General features: G+C 39.9%; 2 protein-coding genes across 2 annotated transcripts in view; both read left to right on the top strand.

Moving 5' to 3' along the window:
- Positions 1-16116, top strand: part of acsl3a (acyl-CoA synthetase long chain family member 3a) — a 37248-nt gene extending 21132 nt beyond the window's left edge. Inside the window, exons 6-15 of the mRNA XM_084717023.1 lie at positions 705-855; positions 3134-3257; positions 4212-4283; positions 8788-8927; positions 9049-9221; positions 11207-11281; positions 12192-12383; positions 13637-13751; positions 14896-15053; positions 15143-16116. Of these exons, the coding sequence (XP_084573149.1) occupies positions 705-855; positions 3134-3257; positions 4212-4283; positions 8788-8927; positions 9049-9221; positions 11207-11281; positions 12192-12383; positions 13637-13751; positions 14896-15053; positions 15143-15300 (1358 nt within the window). The 3' untranslated portion in view covers positions 15301-16116. The remainder of the gene's footprint in view (positions 1-704; positions 856-3133; positions 3258-4211; positions 4284-8787; positions 8928-9048; positions 9222-11206; positions 11282-12191; positions 12384-13636; positions 13752-14895; positions 15054-15142) is intronic.
- A 3026-nt stretch (positions 16117-19142) lies between these two features.
- Positions 19143-21659, top strand: kcne4 (potassium voltage-gated channel, Isk-related family, member 4). The gene is made up of 2 exons (XM_084717024.1): positions 19143-19508; positions 20450-21659. The coding sequence occupies exon 2, from the start codon at positions 20489-20491 to the stop codon at positions 21032-21034; it is 546 nt and encodes a 181-aa protein (XP_084573150.1). The 5' UTR covers positions 19143-19508; positions 20450-20488; the 3' UTR covers positions 21035-21659.
- Positions 21660-23938: the final 2279 nt, after the last annotated feature.

Raw genomic sequence — 23938 nt, 5'->3', positions numbered from 1 at the left:
CTGACTGACCCACAGCGAGAGAAGCTGGTGGTGTCTTGTGCAGATAAAGAAGGAAAGGAAGTAAGTTTAGAAAGGGAGGATGGAGCACTGGGATATAAGGGAGGGTCGTGTTTACAGGCAGCACTGTTAACTTCACATGACACCAGTCTCAGAGCACACACTCCTACATTTCTTGTATCCCAGTGAGAGGAAAGAGGAAGATGGGAGGTCTGTAACGTACTTTACTCTCCCTTCCTCTCCTTGATGCCTCCCTTCATCCTCTGTTTGAGTTTTGGGGCCTGCTGCGCTTGGACATCTTAGTTCTGTTTTTGTTTAATATGACAGCTGACTATTTTCCATCCATGTGTTTCAACTTTTACACAGACTAAATTGAATTACAGACACTTTTAAATATTTCCTTGTCCTTTGACATCCACTGCATGTCTTTTTATCAAATCAGTATACCCTGCACACATGCAACAAATGGATCAGACAGAGGCTATTACTCCTATTCCAAGAATGTGTCTGTGTGGAAAATATGTAAACACAGAGGCATTTTTCTGCTTAGCTGTTACAATTTATCTGTGTCAATGTGTGTGTGGTCAGTTAATGTATAAATACAACATACACAAAACACAGTGTCATGTTACAAGCCATTACTGTAAATCAGTCCTGTCGTGGTCAGCTTAACACGCGTGTTTGTGCTTTCTCTGTTCACATTACAGCGGCACGTGAGCGCAAGCAGCCGCTGCCTTCAGACATCGCAGTCATCATGTACACCAGCGGATCCACAGGGATACCAAAGGGTGTCATGATCTCCCATAGCAACATCATCGCTGGCATCACAGGAATGGCTGAGCGGATACCTAACCTGTGGTAAGCAACGCAACACAACACAAACTCAAACTCATATCATCATACATGTATAGTCAGACTGTATGCATGCAGCATATTTTAGGTTTAGCAGGAAATGTGTTTATTTTCATCAAGGAATAGTATCAGAAAAGTTACTACTAAAGTTCACTTAGCTCTAAAGCTACTTGAGTTTTTTAATCATGACAGACAACTCGTCTGACTCTGGGTAGACTATGGGCATAACCTGCCACTGGCCACCTGTTTCACCATCATATCTTCTATCTGCATTTTCAATGTCTCCATCTCTACGGGAAATGACCACAACCTCTGAGCTGGCATCCTGCCTGTTGAAAATAGCAAGTTAGCACCTGCTCATTAATGGTATGAATTAGGGTTGCAAATTTTGTGTGTTTTCTTTAACTGATACTTGTTAACAATCAATAATCAGTTAGTCATTAATAATTTAGAAAATACAAAACAAGCATCTTTATTCAGTTTACGTTTTATTTAAATAATTCTAGCAGCAGATTAGTTATGTGAAATATTATTTAATGAAACAATTCAAAAGAACACAGTAATAAAAAGAGCTCCAGAGGGATGGCACACATTGCATACATTTTCGTTTTTTATATTTTTGAGTGGTTCAATTTTTAATTAATCACTTAATGTTTAATCATTAAGATCCCTACTACAACATAAACAAGCTGGAAGCTGTTACCCTTTTTTGCAAACATTTAGCCAAACTTTAATGCCAGGGTTCACCTCCTCACAAGCAAATGTTTCCCCCGACTCTGTTTCGCACTATTTCGCTGCATCCTTGGTATAGGCTAGTATGACTGTTTTTTGTTTTTTTTTTTAATTACAAACCAGCTAGAGCATTTTTCCCCTATAGCAGACTGATCATGTGTGGAGCCAGAACTTTCTCCAGCACTGAGTGCTGTGGTCTGGCTATACAACACTATCTAATGAAGGAAAGTCACTGCTCCAAGTCCACAGCTTATCATTTTAACACTTCAGTTTCTGTGCGGATTGAACAAATGACATGTAACATATTATTAAATAAGCTTCAGGTGATCCGATGGGTGGATTTTGTTATCCGTGGGCAGAGCGAGGCCAGCTGTTTTACCCTGTTTCTAGTCGTTATGCTAAGCTAAGCTAACCAGCTGCTGGCTGCAGCTTCATATTTAGCATACAGACAGGAGAGTGATATCAATTTTCTCATCTTTCTCTTGGTGATACAACAAATAAGCATCTGTCTCAAAGTCTTGAACTATTCCTTTGATTTAAATTCAAGCCATTTGACTGACTGTTAGAATTTTCTTCGTGGGAGATGACCTGCCTTTCTGGGAGGAAGTGATGTTTTCAGGACTCAGTTCAGGGAAAAAAGTCATATCTTTGTACTTTTTATATTACTGTTGTCTTGAGTTGAATTATATATTATTGTCTTTTTTTTTACCATGACTGTTTGTGTGTACCTAAAGAAAAGTCCACTCAGCTCGCTGTATCTGAAGCAGACAAAAGTAGTTAAATTACATTATAGCAGCCCAGTGAGGACATATACTTCATCTTATCTGCTGTTTCACTGGTTGTGGTAGCTCTGTGTTTTAGGAAAAATGCCAAATGCTTTTTCGGGCTAAGTTTTTGGTCAAGGCTTTCGAGTCAACTGAACACGTGCACAAATATGAGTCAGTCAGCTATTACCATCATATAACAAGTGTTTACATTAAAACAAAAACCGACCCTTCTCTCTGGGGAATGAGACGGGGGTGAGAGGAAATGCAGAAGGGAGGGAGTTCATTATGAGTGGAGGGAAAACCTGGAAGGCTGGGAGTTATGGTGAGAAAGATGGAGGTCGAAGGCCTCACGGATGTTACGATCTTTATCAGTCTTCTTGTAAAATTGATGGCTTTCCTTTGTGTATTAAGTAATGTGACTGTGTAAACCTCCTCCTCCTCGTGCGTGCCATGAATTGCATACACATCCACTGACATGTGATTCCCCAGAATTTGGAGGTTCAAGAAGTGCTTGTGCTTAGATAAATATGTGGCCAGTAGATCATTTTTAGGGTCTAAGCAAAGGAAAAAATGGCCTGTGTTTTACACAGATAAGCTTTAATCCTTTGTCTTCTACAGATTACCATCATATGATTGATATTTCATGATAGTTTGTATTAAACTGATTATACTACATGGATAAATTACATTTATTCAGCTTTTTGAACTCAACTAGAGCAGATGCTTGAATGAGCAGGCACTGATTACTTTCAGAACTGTTTATAAGAGTATCCTTGTGTTTACAGTGAGGAGGACACCTACATTGGCTACCTGCCCCTCGCTCATGTACTGGAGCTCAGTGCAGAGCTCGTATGTGTTTCTCACGGCTGTAGGATCGGCTACTCCTCACCTCAGACTCTAGCCGACCAGGTACAGGAAAACTGAAACTGTTTTTGCATTGCATTGTGAACTTGTATTCTGTGTAATCCAATAAGGGAATGCACCGTTATATTGCCCAGGACATACATCCATGATGCAAAGCAGCGGCTCATTATGAAGTTCATTTTGTGTACCAACCACAATGATGACTTGATTTTGGATAACTGTAAAGGACAGAGTGGACTCCAACCATATCATTGTAACTTATTTCGAGTCAAACGTCCTGTGGTTCCTTTTGTGTTAAGACAATTAACCTTCCCAAGTCCCAACCCTTTTGGAACTGTACTTGTAAAAGCCACATATGGTCACATCTTGTGTTAGCTAATGAAAAAAAAGCTAACTAGCTAGCTGATCTAAATCAATCATTAGCTAGATAGTTAGGTAGTGTTTTGCTCTGTAGCAAAACTCTAGCTAACTAGCCAGCTAATTGACATCAATCATCAGCTACATTTGCTAGTTACATGTCATATCTAACTTTATATAAACACAAGCTAACTAGCTAGATAATCTATATAATCATTAGCTAGCTGGTTAGCTAGTGTTTTGCTAACATTAGCTAAAGATGTGACTATATACTATATGTCGCTTTTAACCAACTTAAATGTTGTTTTTCCTTTGAACATAGACAACCCTAGCACTTAAGTACAGGAAACAGGACATGAAATTTGACTTTGAGGCTCTGCTATGTACCAAGCTTGCTCAAGTCCTATTGGACCACAGAGCAAAAAGGGGTGGGACTTAGGAATGGTTAGTTATGAACACTTAAGCATGTATGTCATCATGATGAGTTTTCCCCTACGGAGGCATTAATGCATTCTTTTTAATGCACTTAATGCAAAGAAAAAAATATGTTGAAGATAGTTTCCAAGTCTTTGTTCGAATGAAAAGCTTCGAATCTGACATGCGCGTTCACCATTGTCATATTTCTTGTTTTTCCCACCCAAGTCAACCAAGATCAAGAAGGGAAGCAAGGGAGACACCAGCGTCCTGCAGCCCACTCTGATGGCAGCTGTCCCAGTACGTCAAGACACTCAACACAACACTATGCATTATACAGTGTAGTGTTTGAGAAGCCTTAACCTTTACAGTATATTTCAATGATGTTTCAATGCTGTTTGGTCTTTTCAGGCAGCAGGTCAGATTTCACTCTGTCTTTGTTCATAGTCCAGCTGTGGAGTAGCAGTGACAGAGTCCAGCAGGCCTGGATCTACTAGATCTATCTCTAGACTGACTGTGACGTAAATTCTCTCTGCCTCCTGCCACTGGCCACTGCTGTTCTTCATCACTAAACAATGTTAGACGCCCAGGGGCTAAAATGGCATATTTGAGGTCAGCTAGTCGTGCCTGTCTTTGAAGTATATTCGAGTGATTAATCCATTTCAGCGGTGATGACGCCAGGATGGGCTTTAGTTAAAACCCAACATGGCTGTATTTATTTTGTCAGTGAAAGAGCAGAGCGGGTGTTCTGCCCAAAGTGCTTCAACAGTCTTAGAAGGAGTTTGCCATGTGGGGAAACTGAAACATAGGGCATGTGGTATAAGCTGAAAAGTTTGCTCTCAGAATGTTAACCAACAGTTTCATGTAATAGGGTCACCATCAATGTGAAAATATTAAAAATATGTGGATTAAAGGACCTTTAATTACTATTGTTATATGAATAATACAGCAAATTAGTCCATGTATGTGGAAGAGGTGCTCTTTGTAACAAAGCCACAGAGAATTATAATTCAGCTCTGCCGTTACCTTCTGTTGTTTGGTACATTTTAGTGTATTTTAGCACATTGTTTTGATTTTATGGTCTGCAACATTTGGTTCAGTCACACTACTCTCATCAACTGCATTTTCAACAGCAGCATGTAGCTCTAAATCCCACTCCCTGCTTCCCTCCGAGCAACAAATGGCAGAAAGACAAAGTTAGCAACTAGCTGGTGAACATAGTGGAGAATTCAAAATGGGACCATCATTTGCAAAATGAACTTCATGCTGATTTTAAGAAGACTTGAAACTAAAGATTGAGATCATGAACTCATTAGGAAGCTCATAATTGAGGTTATAAATCAAGTGAGAAGTAGGGTCATTTTCTCATAAGCATTTTGCAGGCAGTGGAATCTCCCCCTGCTGGAGCTGACCCTATATATTTCTTTTAGAGGAAGTTGATCGAGGTTCACAAAACGTTTTTTCCCAGGATGGCAAAATCTTTGTCTTTGTTGCCACCCATTCCATAATGCCAAGCACACTTCTTACTAAAAGATAATGATATTTATTCTTTCTAAAACCCAAAGATGAGTAACCTGATATATTGTATATTGATCAATAAAATATACGTAGATATGACTAAACTTTAATTATGAAGAAATTTGAAATGACTAAACCCCTGACAACAGATTACAACTTAATTGCTCTTGTTGGCTAGACTGTACGCCTGATGGTTCAAGACAATATGCCGCTGCCGCTGTATTCTCTCCCTCTCTCTCTCACACCATGAGCTCACCCCCACCCCCATCTCCCAGTGGTCGTAGTGTAAAGGGCAGAGGGCCCCAGTGTCTGGAACCATTCACAGCTGTAAACAGAACGTGAGAAAGCCCCATGTGGTTATCCCCACGACACACACACTAACACACACTCACACACACATACAACTTGTTTGCTGTGATATGACAACGGGCTGCTGCATGAGTCCTGTGTCGACTTCCTCTCTCACTGCTTTAGCTTCACACACACACACGTACACACACACAGGGACCCGCAGTTTTTTTGTTGTTGTTTTTTTTTTTGTTGTTTGTGACCTTTCCTCCATTTAACTATGAATCCAACTTTTGAAGACACTCTGCTGACTTGGATGATGAAGTGTTCTTGATCTGTGGGTTTCAGTTCTCTCCACTTTGGTCTATTAGGCAGTAGGAGACTCAGAAAACAAGCCTGTATGTAACCAAGTGTATCCAAGTTAGGCATACAGCAGTGTTGCAGCCAAGATACGAATAACAAAAATTCCTTTGCTGTTGCTGTTCCCAGCATAGAGTGGCACAGTGCGGAAACTTTCCCACTAGTTAAAATTGTGATAACACCGGTGTTATTGATCACACTGGACACTTTTTAAGAAAAGATATGTGCAAGGAGGCCCAGTATCTCTAACTTTAGAGCTTAAGTTTTGAGTTGCCAGGCCTATCAAACACCCCCCACACTGACTCCAACAACTGTAGCTGATATCCACAGACAGGTTGTAAAGTAAAGCTGACATCTGGGGCTCTTCCACTGGGACTTAATGCTGCACAGAGTCAAACCATGCCGTGCTGTTTTGCTTTTCTGTTACCACTTTTAGCACGTCAATCTGTGTGGATGAAGATGAACCTACTCTGGAGTGGGACCAAAGCAAGCCCAACCTGCCTCCAAGCAGGCTGTGGTGATGTCTCGCCAGTTCTGCTTCATAATGAAATAATGATAACAAAATAATGGGCAACTTTTATTGTAAAGAATTTGTAGAAAATGAAGTGTTTATCCACCAAAGTTTTACAGCTGCTTGACTCGAGCTAAGCTTGTCTTCAGTTAAAAGACACACCTTAAAGCAGGTAGTGCTGTTGTAATGAAGATGCAAATCCTTGCCATGTGGGGGCTGACGTGGAGTCAAACTGAGTTAAGCTAAGGCAGCACATGCAAATGGAAAAGTGGTAATTAAGTCCATGGCAGTTGTAATGTTAGCTCTGTGTCAAGACTAGGTTAGCCTGAGGTTTAACAATGTGTTGTTAATGTATTGAACAACAGAATACTCACTTTTACGTCTGTGTGCACCCCACAACTGTTTGCTGACACTGGGACTCTGTATAATTGCCCTTCCAAGGGATTTCAGACTGCTGGAAGAAATCTGGTTCCTGTGACCTTGCTGTTGCTGTGCAAAGCAGACTCTTTCAGATTATAACTGAAGCGTCTATTGTCCAACAAAGTATTGATAACATCCTTAAACTGTGGCCAAGTAATGTAATTGGTGTTGCTTAAATATGGTGTAACACTGGTAACACCTACTACAGCAGCAAGCCTACAGAACATTCTTGATTTATGCAGCTTTCATTTTTCCACTGCGTGCAATTTAATGTATTCATTTTCCAATTTCCAATTTCACAGAATTTTACTTGAAGTCTCTTTTTCTTTGACGTTGTTTGTAATGTTGTCTGGCATGTGAATTCATCTGGAATTCCTCAGTTTATTTTCGATTTACAGGGGCATTATCAACCAATGAACTATTTGCAGAGTGGACATTTTGACATGTCATACCAGAAAAGTCTCAGGTGTATTAATGATTGTTGCTTTCCACTTAAGGGAAGTCCTTCTATTGTGAATGCTGGTTCATTGTCTCTTTTACTGGGACACTGACTAGATAGACCTACGACCAATCAGAACAGTGAAACTTGTGATGTAGCACTGAGTGACAACCCAACGAGATTCAGGCCTGGAGGAAATCAGTGTCCACAGGAGAGTGGCCAGTCATAACTGCCAGAGCAAATGAAACATGAGCTTCGTCTGGTTCCCAGGCTACTTTCTCCCGTATGGATAGTTAAGCTAAATTCTACATTCACACATTCCACCATGGCAATTTACTACACCTAATTAGGCCAAAGAGAGTGAGTGAACAGTCTGTTCAGATCTGCTGGCATGCACAGGCTTCACTATCTTCTGCAGGTGGGAGAAGTTTACTGCAGTTCTCTTCTGTTTTTCATTTAGTCTGATTCACTCTTGTGTATTCCTTTGGTTACCCTCTTGTTTGTAGGTCACTTGTTGTCAGCAATCCATTAGGGAGCCTCGCTATTATGCAACCAAACTTAAAAACACATGTGTTCCAGATTGAACTAATTTATTCCTTTGGACTTGTTACATGGACTTGTATTTAGAGAAAGTTCTGTTCTGTTCTTTACTAGTTCTGTTCTTTATGAGCTCTCTAGCCCTCTTAAATCATCTTGTGCACTGAGATTGGGCCATGTACGACCGAGCTGGGACTACAGATCAAACTTCAGCTTCCTTGAGCTTTTTTTTTTTTTTTTACTATCCCAATAAAAAGAAGAATATGCTAACAGAAGATATCTGCCTTTTGGTTTTGACCTCATCATGTGAACTGTGCCTCTGTACTTTAAATCCAGTACTTAGGTTTGATCTGTTCCATGGCAGAATCTCCACTCTAAAGTATCAGAGCTCTGGCTGGGCCCCATATTTGGAGTTTTGTTGCATTTCCTGTCTCTCAAAACTCATATCTTTTCACCAGACAGATAAGTACAGACGTAGGATTTACTGACAAGCATTTATCTTATCTCGCCATAATGTCTGGCTGTGTGGCTGTGTCTTTCTCTGCATTTCCAATATCTGATTTGTCCCTCGTCCTCTCTCTTCTTTATCTTATCTCCTACTTTTTGTCTTTCCCTTCATCAGTCTTACATATTGCCTCTGCTTTTTTCCAGTTTTCTCTTATTCACTTAGTCTCACTTCTCTTTCTTTCTCTCTGTCCCACCTCCTCCTCTGCACCCCTTCCTTTTTCCAGGAGATCATGGATCGTATCTATAAGAACGTGATGAACAAGGTGGAGGAGATGAACTGTGTCCAGCGAACACTCTTCATCCTGGCATACAACTACAAGCTGGAGCAGCTCGCCAAAGGATACAGCACACCTCTATGTGACAAGTGTGTACATTAGTTATTACAGTGGCATTTTAATAAGGGTTATAAAGAATTTCTTCAGTCAGGAGAAGAGCATGTTATTCTTCACTGTTAATATATCTCTGTGCTCTGTTTATCCATCCAGGCTGGTGTTCAAGAAAGTTCGCTCTCTGCTGGGAGGTCGGACACGAGTGTTGTTATCAGGTGGAGCGCCGCTGTCCGCCGCGACGCAGCGTTTCATGAATGTGTGCTTCTGCTGTCCGGTGGGTCAGGGATACGGCCTGACAGAGACCTGTGGTGCTGGAACCATTAGCGAGTGTAAGTAGTAACGATTGTTACATGGTAATGTACGGTTAGAGAAAAGGAAATTGAAAAAAAAAAAAATGTATGAGCATCCAACAAACCACAAAGGGAGAAGAAATGGCCAAGTACTTTTTATTTGTCCTCATAGCAGGGAGAACATGATGTTGGCTCATAGCTCTCAGTGGACCGTAAGGCAGCATTACTCATTTTTCTGAGATGTTTTTTTTGACAGGCCAGAATTACTGGATTTTATGTGGAAAACAGAGAAAAAAAATGCAATTTAGACTGGCACCATGTGTAAAGTGATTGGAGTTATCATTTTAGAATTCAAAACAGTGGAATTTGTGTTAAGCTGCTCTTTAACTGGTCAGTTACAAACTTAAACTTAAACTTAACTTTGTTACTGTGCCTCAACTTGTCTGAACAAACCATGAAGAAAACCACATAGTGCTGATTTCCACTGTTCCACCTGATAAAATCAGTGTTAGAATAACCTTTTTAGTCACACTAGCAGCTTGGCTGCATACATAGACATCAGTATCAGTTTGTCATTTGGCCCACCGCTTTTGTCCAGGCTGAGATTTCTCAACAACCTCTTGGTGGATTGCCATGAAATTTTGAACCCAATGCCACTGATGATCCCAACGTTTTGTCTAGCTCCAACCGTGAGATTCATATTTGTGGTTTTTAGTGAAATGTCTCAACAAATATTGGATGGTCACTCACTATGCACACACAATGATCGACCATGGCCTGACTTTCAAGCTTCCTGTGAGTGAAAAAATTGTGGCCACTGTTGATGGTAACCTGTTTTTTCCAAAAATGTCAGGTTTGTGTGGGATGTATTGTCTTCCATGACCATTCAGTAGTCTGCAGTGTTTTCAAGTTACCTTTTAGTATTGATTCAACTTTCTTGGACTCTCAAAAGTAGCCAGATATTTTTCATAATGGAAAACCAAAATAAACTTAATGTGGCTTATTTAGCTCTTGTCGCAGAGACTCTATCATGGCTGTAGACTTTTATCTGTAATAACTCAGTACAAAGGACAGCAATAAATCAACAATAACAACTGCTTTTAACTAGACTAAAATTAAAATAGTGACTTGCTTTAAATGAAGATTCATTAACTGGAAAAGTTCCACATTATTATGCAAGTGTGGGAAGTAACTTAGAAAATGTTTCCAGAACCTACAATCAGAAATGAAAGCAGTGGGAGGACATGAAGAGGGAAAGAGAATTTTGCAGCAGGGATGGGAAAATGGATGAGAGGAAAGTAATGAGTAGATATATTGTGTGGGGGTTGTAGTAAACAGAGAGGGGAGTAGGTAATTTGTTTTGAAAAGGATGGCAGTGGGGTGGAAAAATCAACATTAGCAATGACTCAGCTTACACTGAGTGCCCGGTTAGCATAAAGTTTTTACCCTGTTGTGAATCTGTTAAATTAAAGGATGTGCTCATGTTGGTTTGTAAAATAAGTACATGTGATCGTCTCCTTGAAAGAATGCAGACATTTCTTGCAGCTTCCCATAAACCGGGAAATCATTTTCTAATTTCTTTATAATGTGCGTAAAATCATGCCACTCATATCTGTGGTGGTGATGACTGTCCCAGTAATCTGTTTTGAACTTGGTAGCTTATCCCTTGGCTCAAATTGCCAGCACGTGTGAAATAATGGTAATACTCCCAGTCTTTCCCAGGCAGACTAAACCAACGGAACGGCCCACTGCCCGTCACTCTCCTCTGTGGTCATTTGAGTCAGGAAAACACTGTTTTGTGGACACTCCTTTGGGATGGGGTTTCCATGGAGAGGGAACAAGTGAGGTCGTGTTGCTATGGTAATAAATGTCGTTCCTTGATGCTAGCATGCTTTCTGATCATTGTGTGTGTGCGTGCGTGCGTGCGTGCGTGCGTGCGTGCGTGTGTGCGTGTGTGTGTGTGTGTGTGTGTGTGTGTGTGTGTGTGTGTGTGTGTGTGTGTGTGTGTGTGTTGTCTGTTCCAGTGTGGGATTACAGCACTGGGAGAGTGGGAGGACCGCTGGTTTGCTGTGAGATCAAGCTCAAAGACTGGGTGGAGGGTGAGTGAGACTGGGAGAGGAATTACATGCTCACACACACACACACACACACACACACACACACACACACACACAATCCATGATAAAATGATACACAATGTCACGTGGCTTCACAGGGACACACATACACACATCAGTCCTTGTTGCTTGAGTCATTAGAACGGCCGTACATTCAATTTTTTAAAACTTACCTTATCTCAAGATCACAAGTTGATTATTTAATTATCTCAACATACCAAAACTCGCTTTTTTGTGATATCGCATTAATTATTTCATTATCTCGATGTAACAAAGCTAATTGTGCTCATGATAGTGGATTCATTATTGCATTTTCTCAACATAACAAAGCTAAGTTTTGCATGATAACGGGAATCTCGAGGAGATGAAGTGATTAACACCTTATCACAAGAAACCAAGCTTTGTGATCTCAAGAAAACAAAATAATTAACTCATGATCTCGAGATATAGGATTACAAAAAAATTAATTGCAAGCACAGCCGTTCTTGGCTTTTATACGTGCACATGCAGACACAAGAACACTTATCTGAGTAAATCAATCCATCCACCATTAATCAGTTCTCAGGCCAGTGAGACTATCAGCCTTTCAGGAGAGATCATTGTAGCTGGTCCATAACCTTGTAAGGAAAGCATAGTTCTTTTCTTTCTCTTCCTGCAAAACCTTTTACATAAGAATTCATAACTCATTTTTATTACTCTCTGTTGAATCTTGATACTTATCAAGTTGAGTTTATTGCTCACTTGGCTCACAGGGCAGAAATAGAATTTAAAGTAAACATGCTGTCACATTTTTATCAATGCAAAATTAGCATGTGGCAGAATTGGGAGGATTGAATGTTTGTTTTATTGCCAGTGTCATTTGCAATCCGCTGAATTTAAACTTTGCTTTCAGGTGGTTACCGTAGCACTGACAGCCCACATCCAAGAGGAGAGATTCTGGTCGGCGGGCCCAACGTAACCATGGGATACTACAAGAACGAGGCGAAAAACCAGGAAGATTTCTTTGTAGATGAGAACGGCCAGAGATGGTTCTGCACAGGAGACATTGGAGAGTTTCACGAAGACGGGTGCCTTAAGATAATTGGTGAGGAAAGGTGGATGGAGGGATGAGTCGTTGAAGGGAGATGTGGCTGCAAGTGTAGCTGGTTTTATAGGTGCAGATTGCCTTTTGGGGTAATCTGTCCTAATGCCGCTACATCAAAAGCACAAATGATCAACACTGTGCCCCAGATTCCTGGATTTTTTCCAGACAACCTCTCTGCTCCGCTTCCATCCATCAGTCTGGCAGGAGACCTTTTAACAAATCAGATTGTATTTCACTTCCCAGAATTACTCCACAGTCCTGTTTACTTGAGCCAGCCAGAAACCTTGAATTTTCTCTGTTATCTAGATGACACTGGTCAGATATACACATGTCAGTGGAAAACGGGTCCTTCCCCCAGCTTCTTCCCTTCTTCTTTAGAGATACAAACCTATACACACTTAAAGACCATTTTATTGTGGACGTCATGATTAGGTTGTGGTGTTGCTAGAAGCAAAACAAATAAAAAACTGGAGGTGAACACGAGTCACCCTAGAGTAGTAGGCAACATTACCAAGCTGCTGGGTTTTGGGTGCAACATCAGAAGTACTAATGGCTCAATTAAATTTTATTGCAACCTGAAGACAACTATGGTTAAACACGATAAGATGACAGCATGAAGATGAGTGCAAGCCGTGACAAAATAAACAAAACGAACTTACAAAATGTCAAGAAAAGATATATTCTCACATCTATTTTTAATTTTTTTATTAAACAGAAAAATACATCAGACCACCTTCTGAAAAGTCTCTTTCAGCAAACTAAGATGAGCTTTTGCCTTCTTAAGTCAGCAAAACACACTTCATTCAAACAAAATAAAACTCACCAAAACCCTCTTGGACAGTTTTTCCTGTTACAACAATCAGCTCTTGTCTGGTTGAAACAAATTCTTAATCCATTGCATTAGATGAGAAAATAGTCTGGTTTTACTCTCACTCATCTGTTTTTACTGTCACTCATTCAGACTATTGGATTAGCAAAATAAAATGACACAAATTGCTTCAAAAAAACAACCACTGATGAATTCAGCCAATCACTGATAGATGTATTTGTCCAATCATCCAACCTGAAATTGTAGAAAGTTGGTCCATCCATTGAATGAGTGTGTACAGCTCAGCCGGGCAACAAAATCTGCCAGCTGGAGTTAGCTAACACCCACAAAAAATGTCACAATGTTCACCAGCAGAAAAGGAGTCTATAGATGTGCACTTTGGAAACACAGAGGTTACAAACAAGCTTCTCTGCTTTGTTTCCAGATCGTAAGAAAGACTTGGTGAAGCTGCAGGCAGGAGAGTACGTCTCCCTGGGAAAGGTGGAGGCCATGTTGAAGAACTGCCCTCTGATCGACAACATCTGTGCCTATGCCAACAGGTGTGTGTGTGCTTGTTACTGATTCGATTCTGATCTATACAAATACAGTTATAGAAATGCAGTTACAGTTGTTAAAACTGCACTCATCAATATTGTTGATTACAAAAATGAAGTGATAGTTTGGATCATTGAGGGTGAGGCTCTATACTTATCGGTAGTCAGTGTATTACCCAGATACGTAGATACCCTTTGGCACACCCCGACTTTGAAGAAGCAGAGAGGAGTATCGGCATGAGAGCTAAGCAATCTGGACATGGTCAGAAAATTTGGTGAATCCAAACTATACCTCTTAAAACATGAAAGTGAAACACTAACACAAACAAACTAACAGTTTGAGGCAGTTGTAAAATGACTTATTTTGCATATTGAGTTTGGTTTGGAGAGAGTAATAATATATACCAATGGGCTCCTCTCCAAAAGGGCTGTCAGACAGCAAAGTAAAGCAGTGAAAATATTACAAATATTGTTTACCTTTAAAATTATACTGGTCTCTCTCTCTCTATACATATATATATATATATATATATATATATATATATATATATATATGTATAATTTTTTTACATGGACCTTTTCGAAGTGGTTAAATTACTTATTGTTACTGACCCACATCACTACACTGTTTAGCTTCCATGCTGCTACTCTGCTCATCTTCAAACTGGGGGTGTGCAGACTGCCATCTATTGTAGGTAGTAATACACTAACTATAGACAAGTACCTCCTACAACCCCACTTAAAATAATCTGAACTATCCCTTTAATGCCTGTGGCTGTCAGGGTAATGTGGGACTTGTGGGAATATTGATTTTGAGGGTGGCAGTGCCTCCTGCCCCATATGATACCATAAAAAGCACTTTACACCTTTACCCTAATTTAGAATCTGAACATATTTCTGCAGCCTGAAATGCTTACACAGTTGTGTGTCATAGACACTGTTTCAAAGATATCTGGCAATTTGTTCACATGCTGCACAGGCATGCATTGTTTCCATTTCCTTTTATGGGGAAATATCTCACTTGACAAAGAACTGATGGTTCGTGCAGTTGCCAGAATACACACAAAGACCAGTGTCACTTCATAACTACTCTCTGTTTTTCTTACACTTTGACATCCCTCTTGTCATCTCCTCTCCTCCCGCTCTGCAGTGATGAAACATACGTGATTGGCTTTGTGGTGCCCAATCAGAAGCAGTTGCTGGCTCTGGCTGAGCAGCACGGTATCCGAGGTGCATGGGAAGAGCTGTGCAACAACAAGGCCATGGAGGAGCTGGTCCTCAAGATCATCACTGAGGCCACTCTGACAGGTGAGAAGAGCTCAGAGCTCCAGACACAAGTCGGTACAGGTTTTACCATGCTGAGTTACAAGTTAATGTCTTGTCTTCTTCTGTTGTAGCCCAGCTGGAGCGCTTTGAGATCCCTCGCAAGATCCGTCTGAGCCCGGACCCGTGGACTCCTGAGACTGGCTTGGTGACTGACGCATTCAAGCTCAAACGCAAGGAGCTGAAAACGCATTACCAGGATGACATTGAGAGAATGTACGGTGGGAAATAACAAGGACCGGCACCGCATTGGTCATTCTCAAAGCACAGACCAACACTTGACTCTGAAAACCCCCAGTAGCCTCTCACTGCTCCCCCTTATCCGTCCCCATGAACATAAGAGAGGAGGTATTTTACTTGAGTTTGTAACTAAAGATGGGCTAAAAAAAAATGCTTAAAAGTCAAAGTGTTGAGGCAAACACAAAAGATTTCCCTTTTCTTCTTTTCACCCTCTGTGCGGTGATCTTTATCGTTCCAGATGTGAGTTATGAGACAGATGTTGTGTTAGCTGATGTGGTCTGTTGAACTCTTTCTGAGTGCCAGAGCAGAAGCTCAGGTTGGGTTAACAGGTTTATTGTTTTGTGTTCACCCATGAGACACTAAATTACTCATGTATGTCTCTAAATGTTTTCCTTTAATTCATTTTCAACTTAGTCTCTCTCCTTTTAAATTCCTTCTCCCTGCAGGTCAGGAGATGGTTAACACTTTTGTTTCTTGTTTCTTGTTCACATGTTTTGAGTTCTGTCTGAGGTTTATTTTGTCTCCCACCCACAGTCGGACTTTGACGCCCACAGTCGTGGGGCGTCCCTCCCGTCTGCACATCTTGATACCAAAAGCACAAAGTTATTTGAGGGCAAATGAAAGCAGGTTGGTAAAAATGGTCAAATCTGGTCCAACAATTTTTACATTATAAACATCAAAGCCAAAATTCTGGAAGATTATTAAGACCGGGCATGAGACGAAAAGGTGAGAAGAAGTTTTTTTCTTATTTTGAAAATGAGGTCAAAATGTGAAAAATAAACTTATTTTCTTATATTATTATTACTGATATTTAAAACAAACAACCACCAACTTCCTCCTCTGATTAAATTTTCTTATGCCTGGCCCTAATAATTATCCATATAAAACTGCACCTAATAGTCTTATTTCAAAACAAAAGAAATAGAGATGCACTGTTGTTTAGTCTATTGTATTTTCCTACAGTGATAGAGTATACTTTTTTATGTGTTGTACAGACCATGTTGTGCACAAAAATGCACATTTACTTGCTTGTGTTACGGATGTAATGACTGTGTAGTCATTATCATGTTTGATAGATAATAGTGCAATATGAAAATGTATAATTTCTGTCCAAATAAGGCAGTTGATTACAGATGGGTCATAAATAAAACCTTTTCAGTTAGTGAGGTTGTACTGGTTGAAAAATTAGCACACTTTGAGAAGTAGCTATGGCTAATTACCAGCTTAAAGCCTTGTCATTGTCCACATATGACACAAACATGGCTCCAGCATCCCTCATCATGTGACACTTGTTGCCTTTTGTAGTGAGTCACACCTTTCTAATCCACAACTGACTTTTTTTTACTTTTTGATGTTTCTCCTGAAGTCTGCATATATCAGCAGAGAAGGCACATGTGTAGCCTCGATTTTAAATTAAGCTGTATTATCCTCAAGCAGTTTTGGAGCTCTTTTCCCTCTCTGTATCAAGAGCCTGCGTTGTAACATAATTTGCCTTTGGAAAATTACTCAAATGAAGCAAATAAAGATTGTGTTTGGTCTACATGCAGGAGTAGTTTATTGTCTAATCAGCACATCTCATTAATTCAATTGAAAGTATTACGCACCATAATTCTTTTGTATTCAGCAGATCAGCCTCATTGGGTGTGAAATCAATGCCTATGTGACCAAAAGACAGACAGATGATGATGTATTTATACCTGAAACAAAGCAACTGAGTGAAATCAGCCTTCACTAATTCAATAATAGTCACGAGTGACTGGAAGCTAATCCAATTCAACCATTAATGCTCACCATTTATTACAATACTGAGGCGTAAATTCCTAGTGTTGTCAGACTGATCCTGATCCCTGACTGTCTGGTGAGAAGGGAGGAGTTGAGTCAGACTATCAAATTAAATCAGTCATTCAGAGATCACGTTTTTGAAAATGGAAAGGAGGCGCCACCCATAAGATGACCCAGAAATCACTGCACTGTAAGAAAAAAAAAAAAAGAAAAAAAACATACAAAGTTTAGTGGAATCAAGAAATATTTTATCATTAACATAAATGTAAAAGTTTTCTTTATTCAGTTTAATCTAACTCAAGTCTTTTGACTTGAAATGATGAATGCACTGTTTGAGAGTTGTCCACTCACTGTGAATATGATACTTAAAGGCTCTTATGAGCTTTGGTCTCTGTTTCAACTTTGACTTCTAAATGAGCTTTATGATGCCTACGTGGACGACAGAAAACCAAGTTGGTCTTGCATGCACTACGCAGCTGCAGGAGTGTCTTTTTTGATGAGACTTACTACACCGTTTCAACAATTATTTACTGTAGTGCTATTCTAAAAACTTATTTTACTTGAGTATTTCCTTTTTATACTACATTGTACATTAGTTCTTTAGTACTACATTTATTTGACAATTGAAGTTACTTTTGATTTTTTTAGATTCCATTTCACATTGAAAAAATATATAAGCTTATAAAACACATAAAATACATTGTTAAAGACCAGGGATGAGAAGCATGTAATGGGCCTAAACTATAAATGTTTTGGTCACCAAAAATGACTCTGTCTAAACTTCTCAGATTGTGTCACTTAAATGTTTGAGGCCCAAAGAGGTAAAATGATCCAATATTTTACAACAAAAGCAAAGATTAACTGGTTAACTGTCACATATGTGAAGGCCCCATTAATGATAAAAGTTACATACAGATTTTGGAGCAACATATGTTGCCATCCAGCTGACATCTTTCTCAGAGACGCCCCTGTTTATTTCACCAAGATGATGCCAAGACACATTCTGCAGTGTTTGTGGTCTCATAGTGAGATAGTTTGGGTAGTAAATTGTCCTGACAGCAGTCCAGGCGTGTCTTGCTTTGAAAACGTGTGATGCATTATGAAACGCAAAATTAGCCAACAGAGACCCTGGACAGTTTGGCAGGTTTTTTGTACTGTATATACTGTAGGTTGAGAACTTTTTGCAAATCATTGTAATATGTTTTTATTTATGTTTCACACAACATCCCAACTATTTGGAATTGGGGTTGTATTTCTTGCCCATCCTATTAAATGTCCAGTGTGTAAGATTTAGGGGGATCTATTGGTAGAATCTATTGGGGCCCAGGGGTTAGGAACCACTGGACTTCACAGGTTAACTGTTTTAAAGGGATTAATCTCTCTTGACCATGAGCAAATACTGCTGCTTTAAAACATTCATACATCAGTATTTATACTGATGTATGAATGTGACTGTTTATAAACAATATCATAATATAATGTATAATTGTATATCAGTTACAGGGGAATTGGATACTTTAAGTACATTTTGTTAATTTTGTACTTTCAGTTGTAGTTAAATATTTTTACATTGTCATGTTGTTACTTTTACTCATGAAAAGATCTGAGTACTTCTTAGACAGGAATTCCACTGGAGATTTTAAAAAATGTCCCTTCAGAATTATTTTAAATCATCTGAATAACTGTCAGTATAAATACAATTTCTCTCATGGATTCATGGTGTGTCTCCGCTGACTCTCTCTCTATTATTCATACACTGGCGATGTGCTGTGGTGAATTTTTTGGAAGAAATAATTAGTTTTTGATTGGAGTCTGTCATTTCCACTGTGGCATTCTTGAATGTTTTGCCTTATTTTATTCATAGACTTCAACTTCATTTGCAAGGAAATGGAAAAATCCTGTGTGATGAGATGAGGAGAGAAGATGTATTTATTGTTTGTGTCCTAGGATAGTAGAGAGGCTTGATGGAAAATAGAGAGACTGGTCCAGTATGATTTAGTGATTCTATGATTTATTCACTTTTCATCACCAGTTTCTAAACAGCTGGAGTTCCTCCTTAAATGTATTTTTCCATCACATTCCCTCAAGGCCTCTTTCTGTTGGACTCTAGAGAAGATGAAGTCATTTTTCAGAAAGTTAGTAAGTTTGAAATACTCAAGAGCATTGGATGGTTTCATGAGATCCCTGTGGAGGCACAGATAATGTTAAAAGATACTCATTTTTTTCTTTTTTCATAATGGCCCTTCAGGGCTTCCATAGACAAAGGACTCATCTTACAATCAGTCTTCATCACGTGACTCATGATGACACTCCAGGGTCTCTATATAAATAACTTCATCCTTCTAGTAGTGCTGCCAAACTCCAGAAAAGCTGCAAGAAGATACAAGCAACAAAGTTGAGACTTAGCTCTTCAGTTTGGTGAGTAGACAATTTATGACTTTGTCATTGTTTATTGATTGTTTGTTTAGTTTCATATAAACTGAATCACTTGTGTAGACTTTTGGTAACTTTTTTAAACATCTGGAAAATGTTTTCTTCAACACAAAAAGTATAGAAATGTCATTAAAGTTAACAACAAGTATAAAACTTCAAAATAAAATCAAGAATATATTTTTCTGAGAAGCTGTTTATTTGTGTACTGATGGAAACTTAGGAATGTACTTAAAAGTTTAATTTAAAGAATGCAATGAACCACACATTATATGCTCTGAAAGTCATTTGAACAATCTCATAGCAAAGTAAAGCACTGATTACTACTGTTTTGTTGTTGTTGTTGTTGTTGTTGTTGTTTTTTGCATTATCCTTGCCTTAGGTAGACCATAGAAATTTCAGTTACAAGTGAAAAGGTTGAAAACATTTTTTGTCCTTAACGTAGGACTGCACAATATGGTAAAAGAAAGAAATTGTAGTTACTTAGACAGATGTTGCATTGCAATATGATTCACGATTAGTGGGAATGATCATTTGTGCGTCACAATTTTAATTTTCAGTGAAAGAAAACATTAAAATCATGATTTAACATCCGTTGAGCTCTGTATATCTGCATCTCAAGATTCGTAGACCAGGGCATCTCTGCAGCACTACAGAACTTAAATATAACTTAAATGGTATCATTATTATTTATTTTATATTTCAGCTTCTGCGATTTGGATATTGCATTTGGGCCATATTGCGATCTTAATAATTTTTCGATTAATTGTGCAGTCCTACCTTAACGTCATACGTGTGTGGATAATGACGCTACAAGTGGTATTGAACAGAAAAACTCCAGTCTTTGGCAGTTTATACTTGTGCGTAAAGTGTGTGTGAAGGTGAAAAATGTCCTCATATTTATAGATTTACTCCTTAATCTTTTGCAGTCCACTTTCAAAGTCCTCTGCGTTGGCTTCACTGAAATAATGGAGCACCTGGAAAACTCCACAGCGTCACCCAAACGCCTCTCCCTGCACACACAGAGCACCGCGCACTCCCAGGCGGACAAAAGTGACGGGAATGCGTACCTGTACATATTAATCGTCATGTCTTTCTACGGAGTCTTCCTCTGTGGTATAATGCTGGGCTACTTCCGCTCCAAGAGGAGGGAGAAGAGAAGGGTCAACATCTTCACGCGCCTGGTGCACGAGGAGGAGCAGAGGGAGTGGGGCGCGCTGCCAAAAAAGCACAGCCTCACCTTTCCCCCAGCCGTGACAGGCCTGCGCTCCGTGCAGGTGTCTCTGCCTTTCTGCGGTAACCACGGCAACCACTTTGGACACCTCCAGTGCGAGGGCGCGGTCCCGTCTCCGCTGGCGTGCGCCCTGTGCACGGAGCAGAGCAGCATCAGCTCCCTGTGCTCCTCCGCGGACGTGCGCTTCGCCATAGAGGAGGAGTCGGACAGCGGCACGGCGGAGGAGCCGGAGGAGAACACGAAAGGAGGATCCGAGAACAGCGGGGATGACTCAGGCTGAGCTCCGCCCAGAAAAACTGTGTGTTTGACAGCCACAAAGAGGAGAAACATCACCTGTTAGAGACCTCACAGAGGCCCGAACAGTCCAACCATCAGCAGCAATAATTGACCCTTCCTAAGCCCCGCCCCTTTTCACTCTGCGCTCCAATGACAGTCGTAGCTGCGTGCCTCGGTCAACTCTTTCATTTCATGAACCCTGTACTTAGATACACTGTGTGCTGGGCTCCCAAAAAGAGTCACTTAAATCATTTATTTGCCATAAAAATTAAATCATTCATGATATGATAAACATAAAAGGGCTGGAAAAGGTCAAACAAGACTATATCTGACCGTTTAGAGCAATGGCTCTCAACCTGGGGGTCAGGACCCCCACAGGGGTCGCGAGATAACTTCTGGGGGTCGCTAGATGGTTGTGGTGAAGAAAATAAGATTGTGGACAACAGCATGGAAAGAGAACCAGAAAGCAGCTCTTCATGATGTCACCCCCTCAAAGACATTCAACATAAGGGACAAGCACTCAAAACCACACAAAATACAGCTGGCCTCAAGAAATACCTCACTAATGGTTAAAACTATAAGCCAGCACAACAAAGGCACATTATAAATATACACCAGCATCTCCTGAGAACACAGTTGTAAACTTAACAAATTACTCAGAATGTAGTGACTCCAGAACAGTCTTGGGCAGACAGAGGGTGGCAGAGGTGGGGTTCTTGAACACCACCCTCTGAGGGGTTGTGGCTCAAAAAGGTTGAGAATCTCTGATTTAGAGGGATCATTTGTCCAGAACAGTGTTTGATGTGTTTTAACTGATTTCAAACATGCTTGCATGATCTCTGTCCTCCATGTTTAGAACAGTAAGAACACACTTTGACTCAGTGCCACACCTTAGCATATGCAGCAGTAACATGAAGCCACACACACTTCACACATTATTTTTGTTTAAATACTTAAGATATATCTTAAAAAGACAAGATAATGGTGGAGAGAGTGAAACGTATTGTGTATATATTATATGTTGGCATGTAATTATTCAGTTCAGTTCTATACAACTGAACCTCCCTAAGCCCCGCCCCCTTTTTGCTCTGTGCTCCAATAACAGTTGACCAAGCTTGGTTCGTCATTCAGCTTTCTCATTTTCCTGTAAAAGACGTACAGGGTGACATTTTAAAATAGCTAACTTTTTCACACTAGCCAACTAGCTAGCTAATGACTGATAAAGATTAGCTAGCTATTTAGCTATTGTTTTGCTAACATTAGATAACTTAAGATGTGAATACATGTCACTTTTATAGGTCCCCCAGCAACGTCGCTTACTGTAGCCATTTTCTAAATTTGGTTTTATTTTCAGCATAGAGGAATCTGGCTTACAGCATATCTAAGTACAACAGACAGGAAAGGAGAAAGATGGCCGAGGAACCAAACTGCTCAACTGGTATTAGAACTGAGAGCAAAGTGGGAAGGGTCAGTTGTATTTGTTTCTGCAAGGGTAGTTGTATGCAGCAGCTCCCCACCCTGGTCAATATGCACATAAAAGAACAAACAAAATCACTGTTAATAACAAGGCTAAAGCTATATAAAGCTACATGCTGGAATCATTGATAAATACATATAGATGAATATAAATATGCAAATATAGCTAAAAAGCACACGCAAGTGATGAAGCTGTAAAAAAGAATAAAACATTATATTAAAATGAAACTGGCACCCAGCAGCAATACAAAACTATTTACTGTTATACTGTTATTTAATTATATCATGTGTTGGTGACCCCTCCCTGCTGGAGCCCCCTCCCAACGCCTCATCGAGAACCAACCCACCGGTTTGGAGTGATGACTCACCCTGCAGGGGGCTGGGTGTGTGAGAGACTGGCTTTTTGGCTGTTTGGACTGAACTTGACGTGCTCTTGCCAACACGGCCTCGAGTATTGAAACGTTACCTGGAACCCACTTGAAAGATTGTCTAAAATGTGTTTGTTGTAGCTTCGTGATCAACACTGTTCACACACAGTCAGTGATGTAGGTTTACTTGATGAAAGCAATGCACTGTACATATTGTTTGTATTTTTCACGTAATGAGGCTTAATTTAAGACTGAGTCTTTGTAGTGTTTGTGTAAGAAAAAATAAATGCTTATGAATTGATGAAAGCCTTCTTTTCTTTTCTTTTTGTTGTACTATGATGTTTCACCAGTGGAGGGCACTCTTGTAGTGCCGTCTTATCATTTAACAAATAAGGAAGATGAAAGAAAGATGAAGCAAAGGAAAGGGTGACTCTATTCTTATCATGTTATTTTTAGAGATAGCCTACATTAGATCATTAGAATAATGCAGAATAGGGCAGATAATAACTGAATCAGTCCCAAGAAAGCACCACAACTCATCTTGTGTAGCTCATGTCCTCAGTTAAACCTCAGTTAAACAGCAGACTGTGTCCCAATTATCACACTTCCGTTCCTGTGTTTTAGACTGACAATGCTCAAATCTTTGGTGGCAATTAATGAGCCCGAAGAAAGAACATAGTATATATTTCATTTATCAGTATTATTTATTTGGTGTGGTGGTTATGATTGTGCAAAAAGACCACCTAAGAGATCACAGAGTCCATTTAAAGACCCTTCAGACTGGATTATAACATACTGAATGATGTCTAAGACAGTCACTGAGGCTTTGCTCTCCTCTTTCAATGGAGTTTCCTTGTCTGAAGGGATAAAATCAGGGGAAGACACCAGGAAGTGGCTTTAAGTTTTCTGTTCTCCTAAGGCGACGCGCTTTTGTATTTTCTCACTGCTGCATCACTCAAACCCTGCCCCTTTCTCACACACGCACATTCACACACAAACACACGCTATCAGCAGCACCGCAGGCTCTAAGTCCCACAACTCACAGCAATGACAGCTCACCACAC

This window comes from Lutjanus erythropterus, chromosome 4 (assembly GCF_056507025.1).
Source record: "Lutjanus erythropterus isolate fLutEry1 chromosome 4, fLutEry1.hap2, whole genome shotgun sequence".
Taxonomy (NCBI): Eukaryota; Metazoa; Chordata; class Actinopteri; order Lutjaniformes; family Lutjanidae; genus Lutjanus; species Lutjanus erythropterus.
This window is presented reverse-complemented; position numbering and strand designations above follow the sequence as displayed.

Excerpts from the sequence above, each read along its gene's own strand:
- kcne4 (XM_084717024.1), top strand. The coding sequence starts at position 20,489 with ATGGAGCACCTGGAAAACTCCACAGCGTCACCCAAACGCCTCTCCCTG.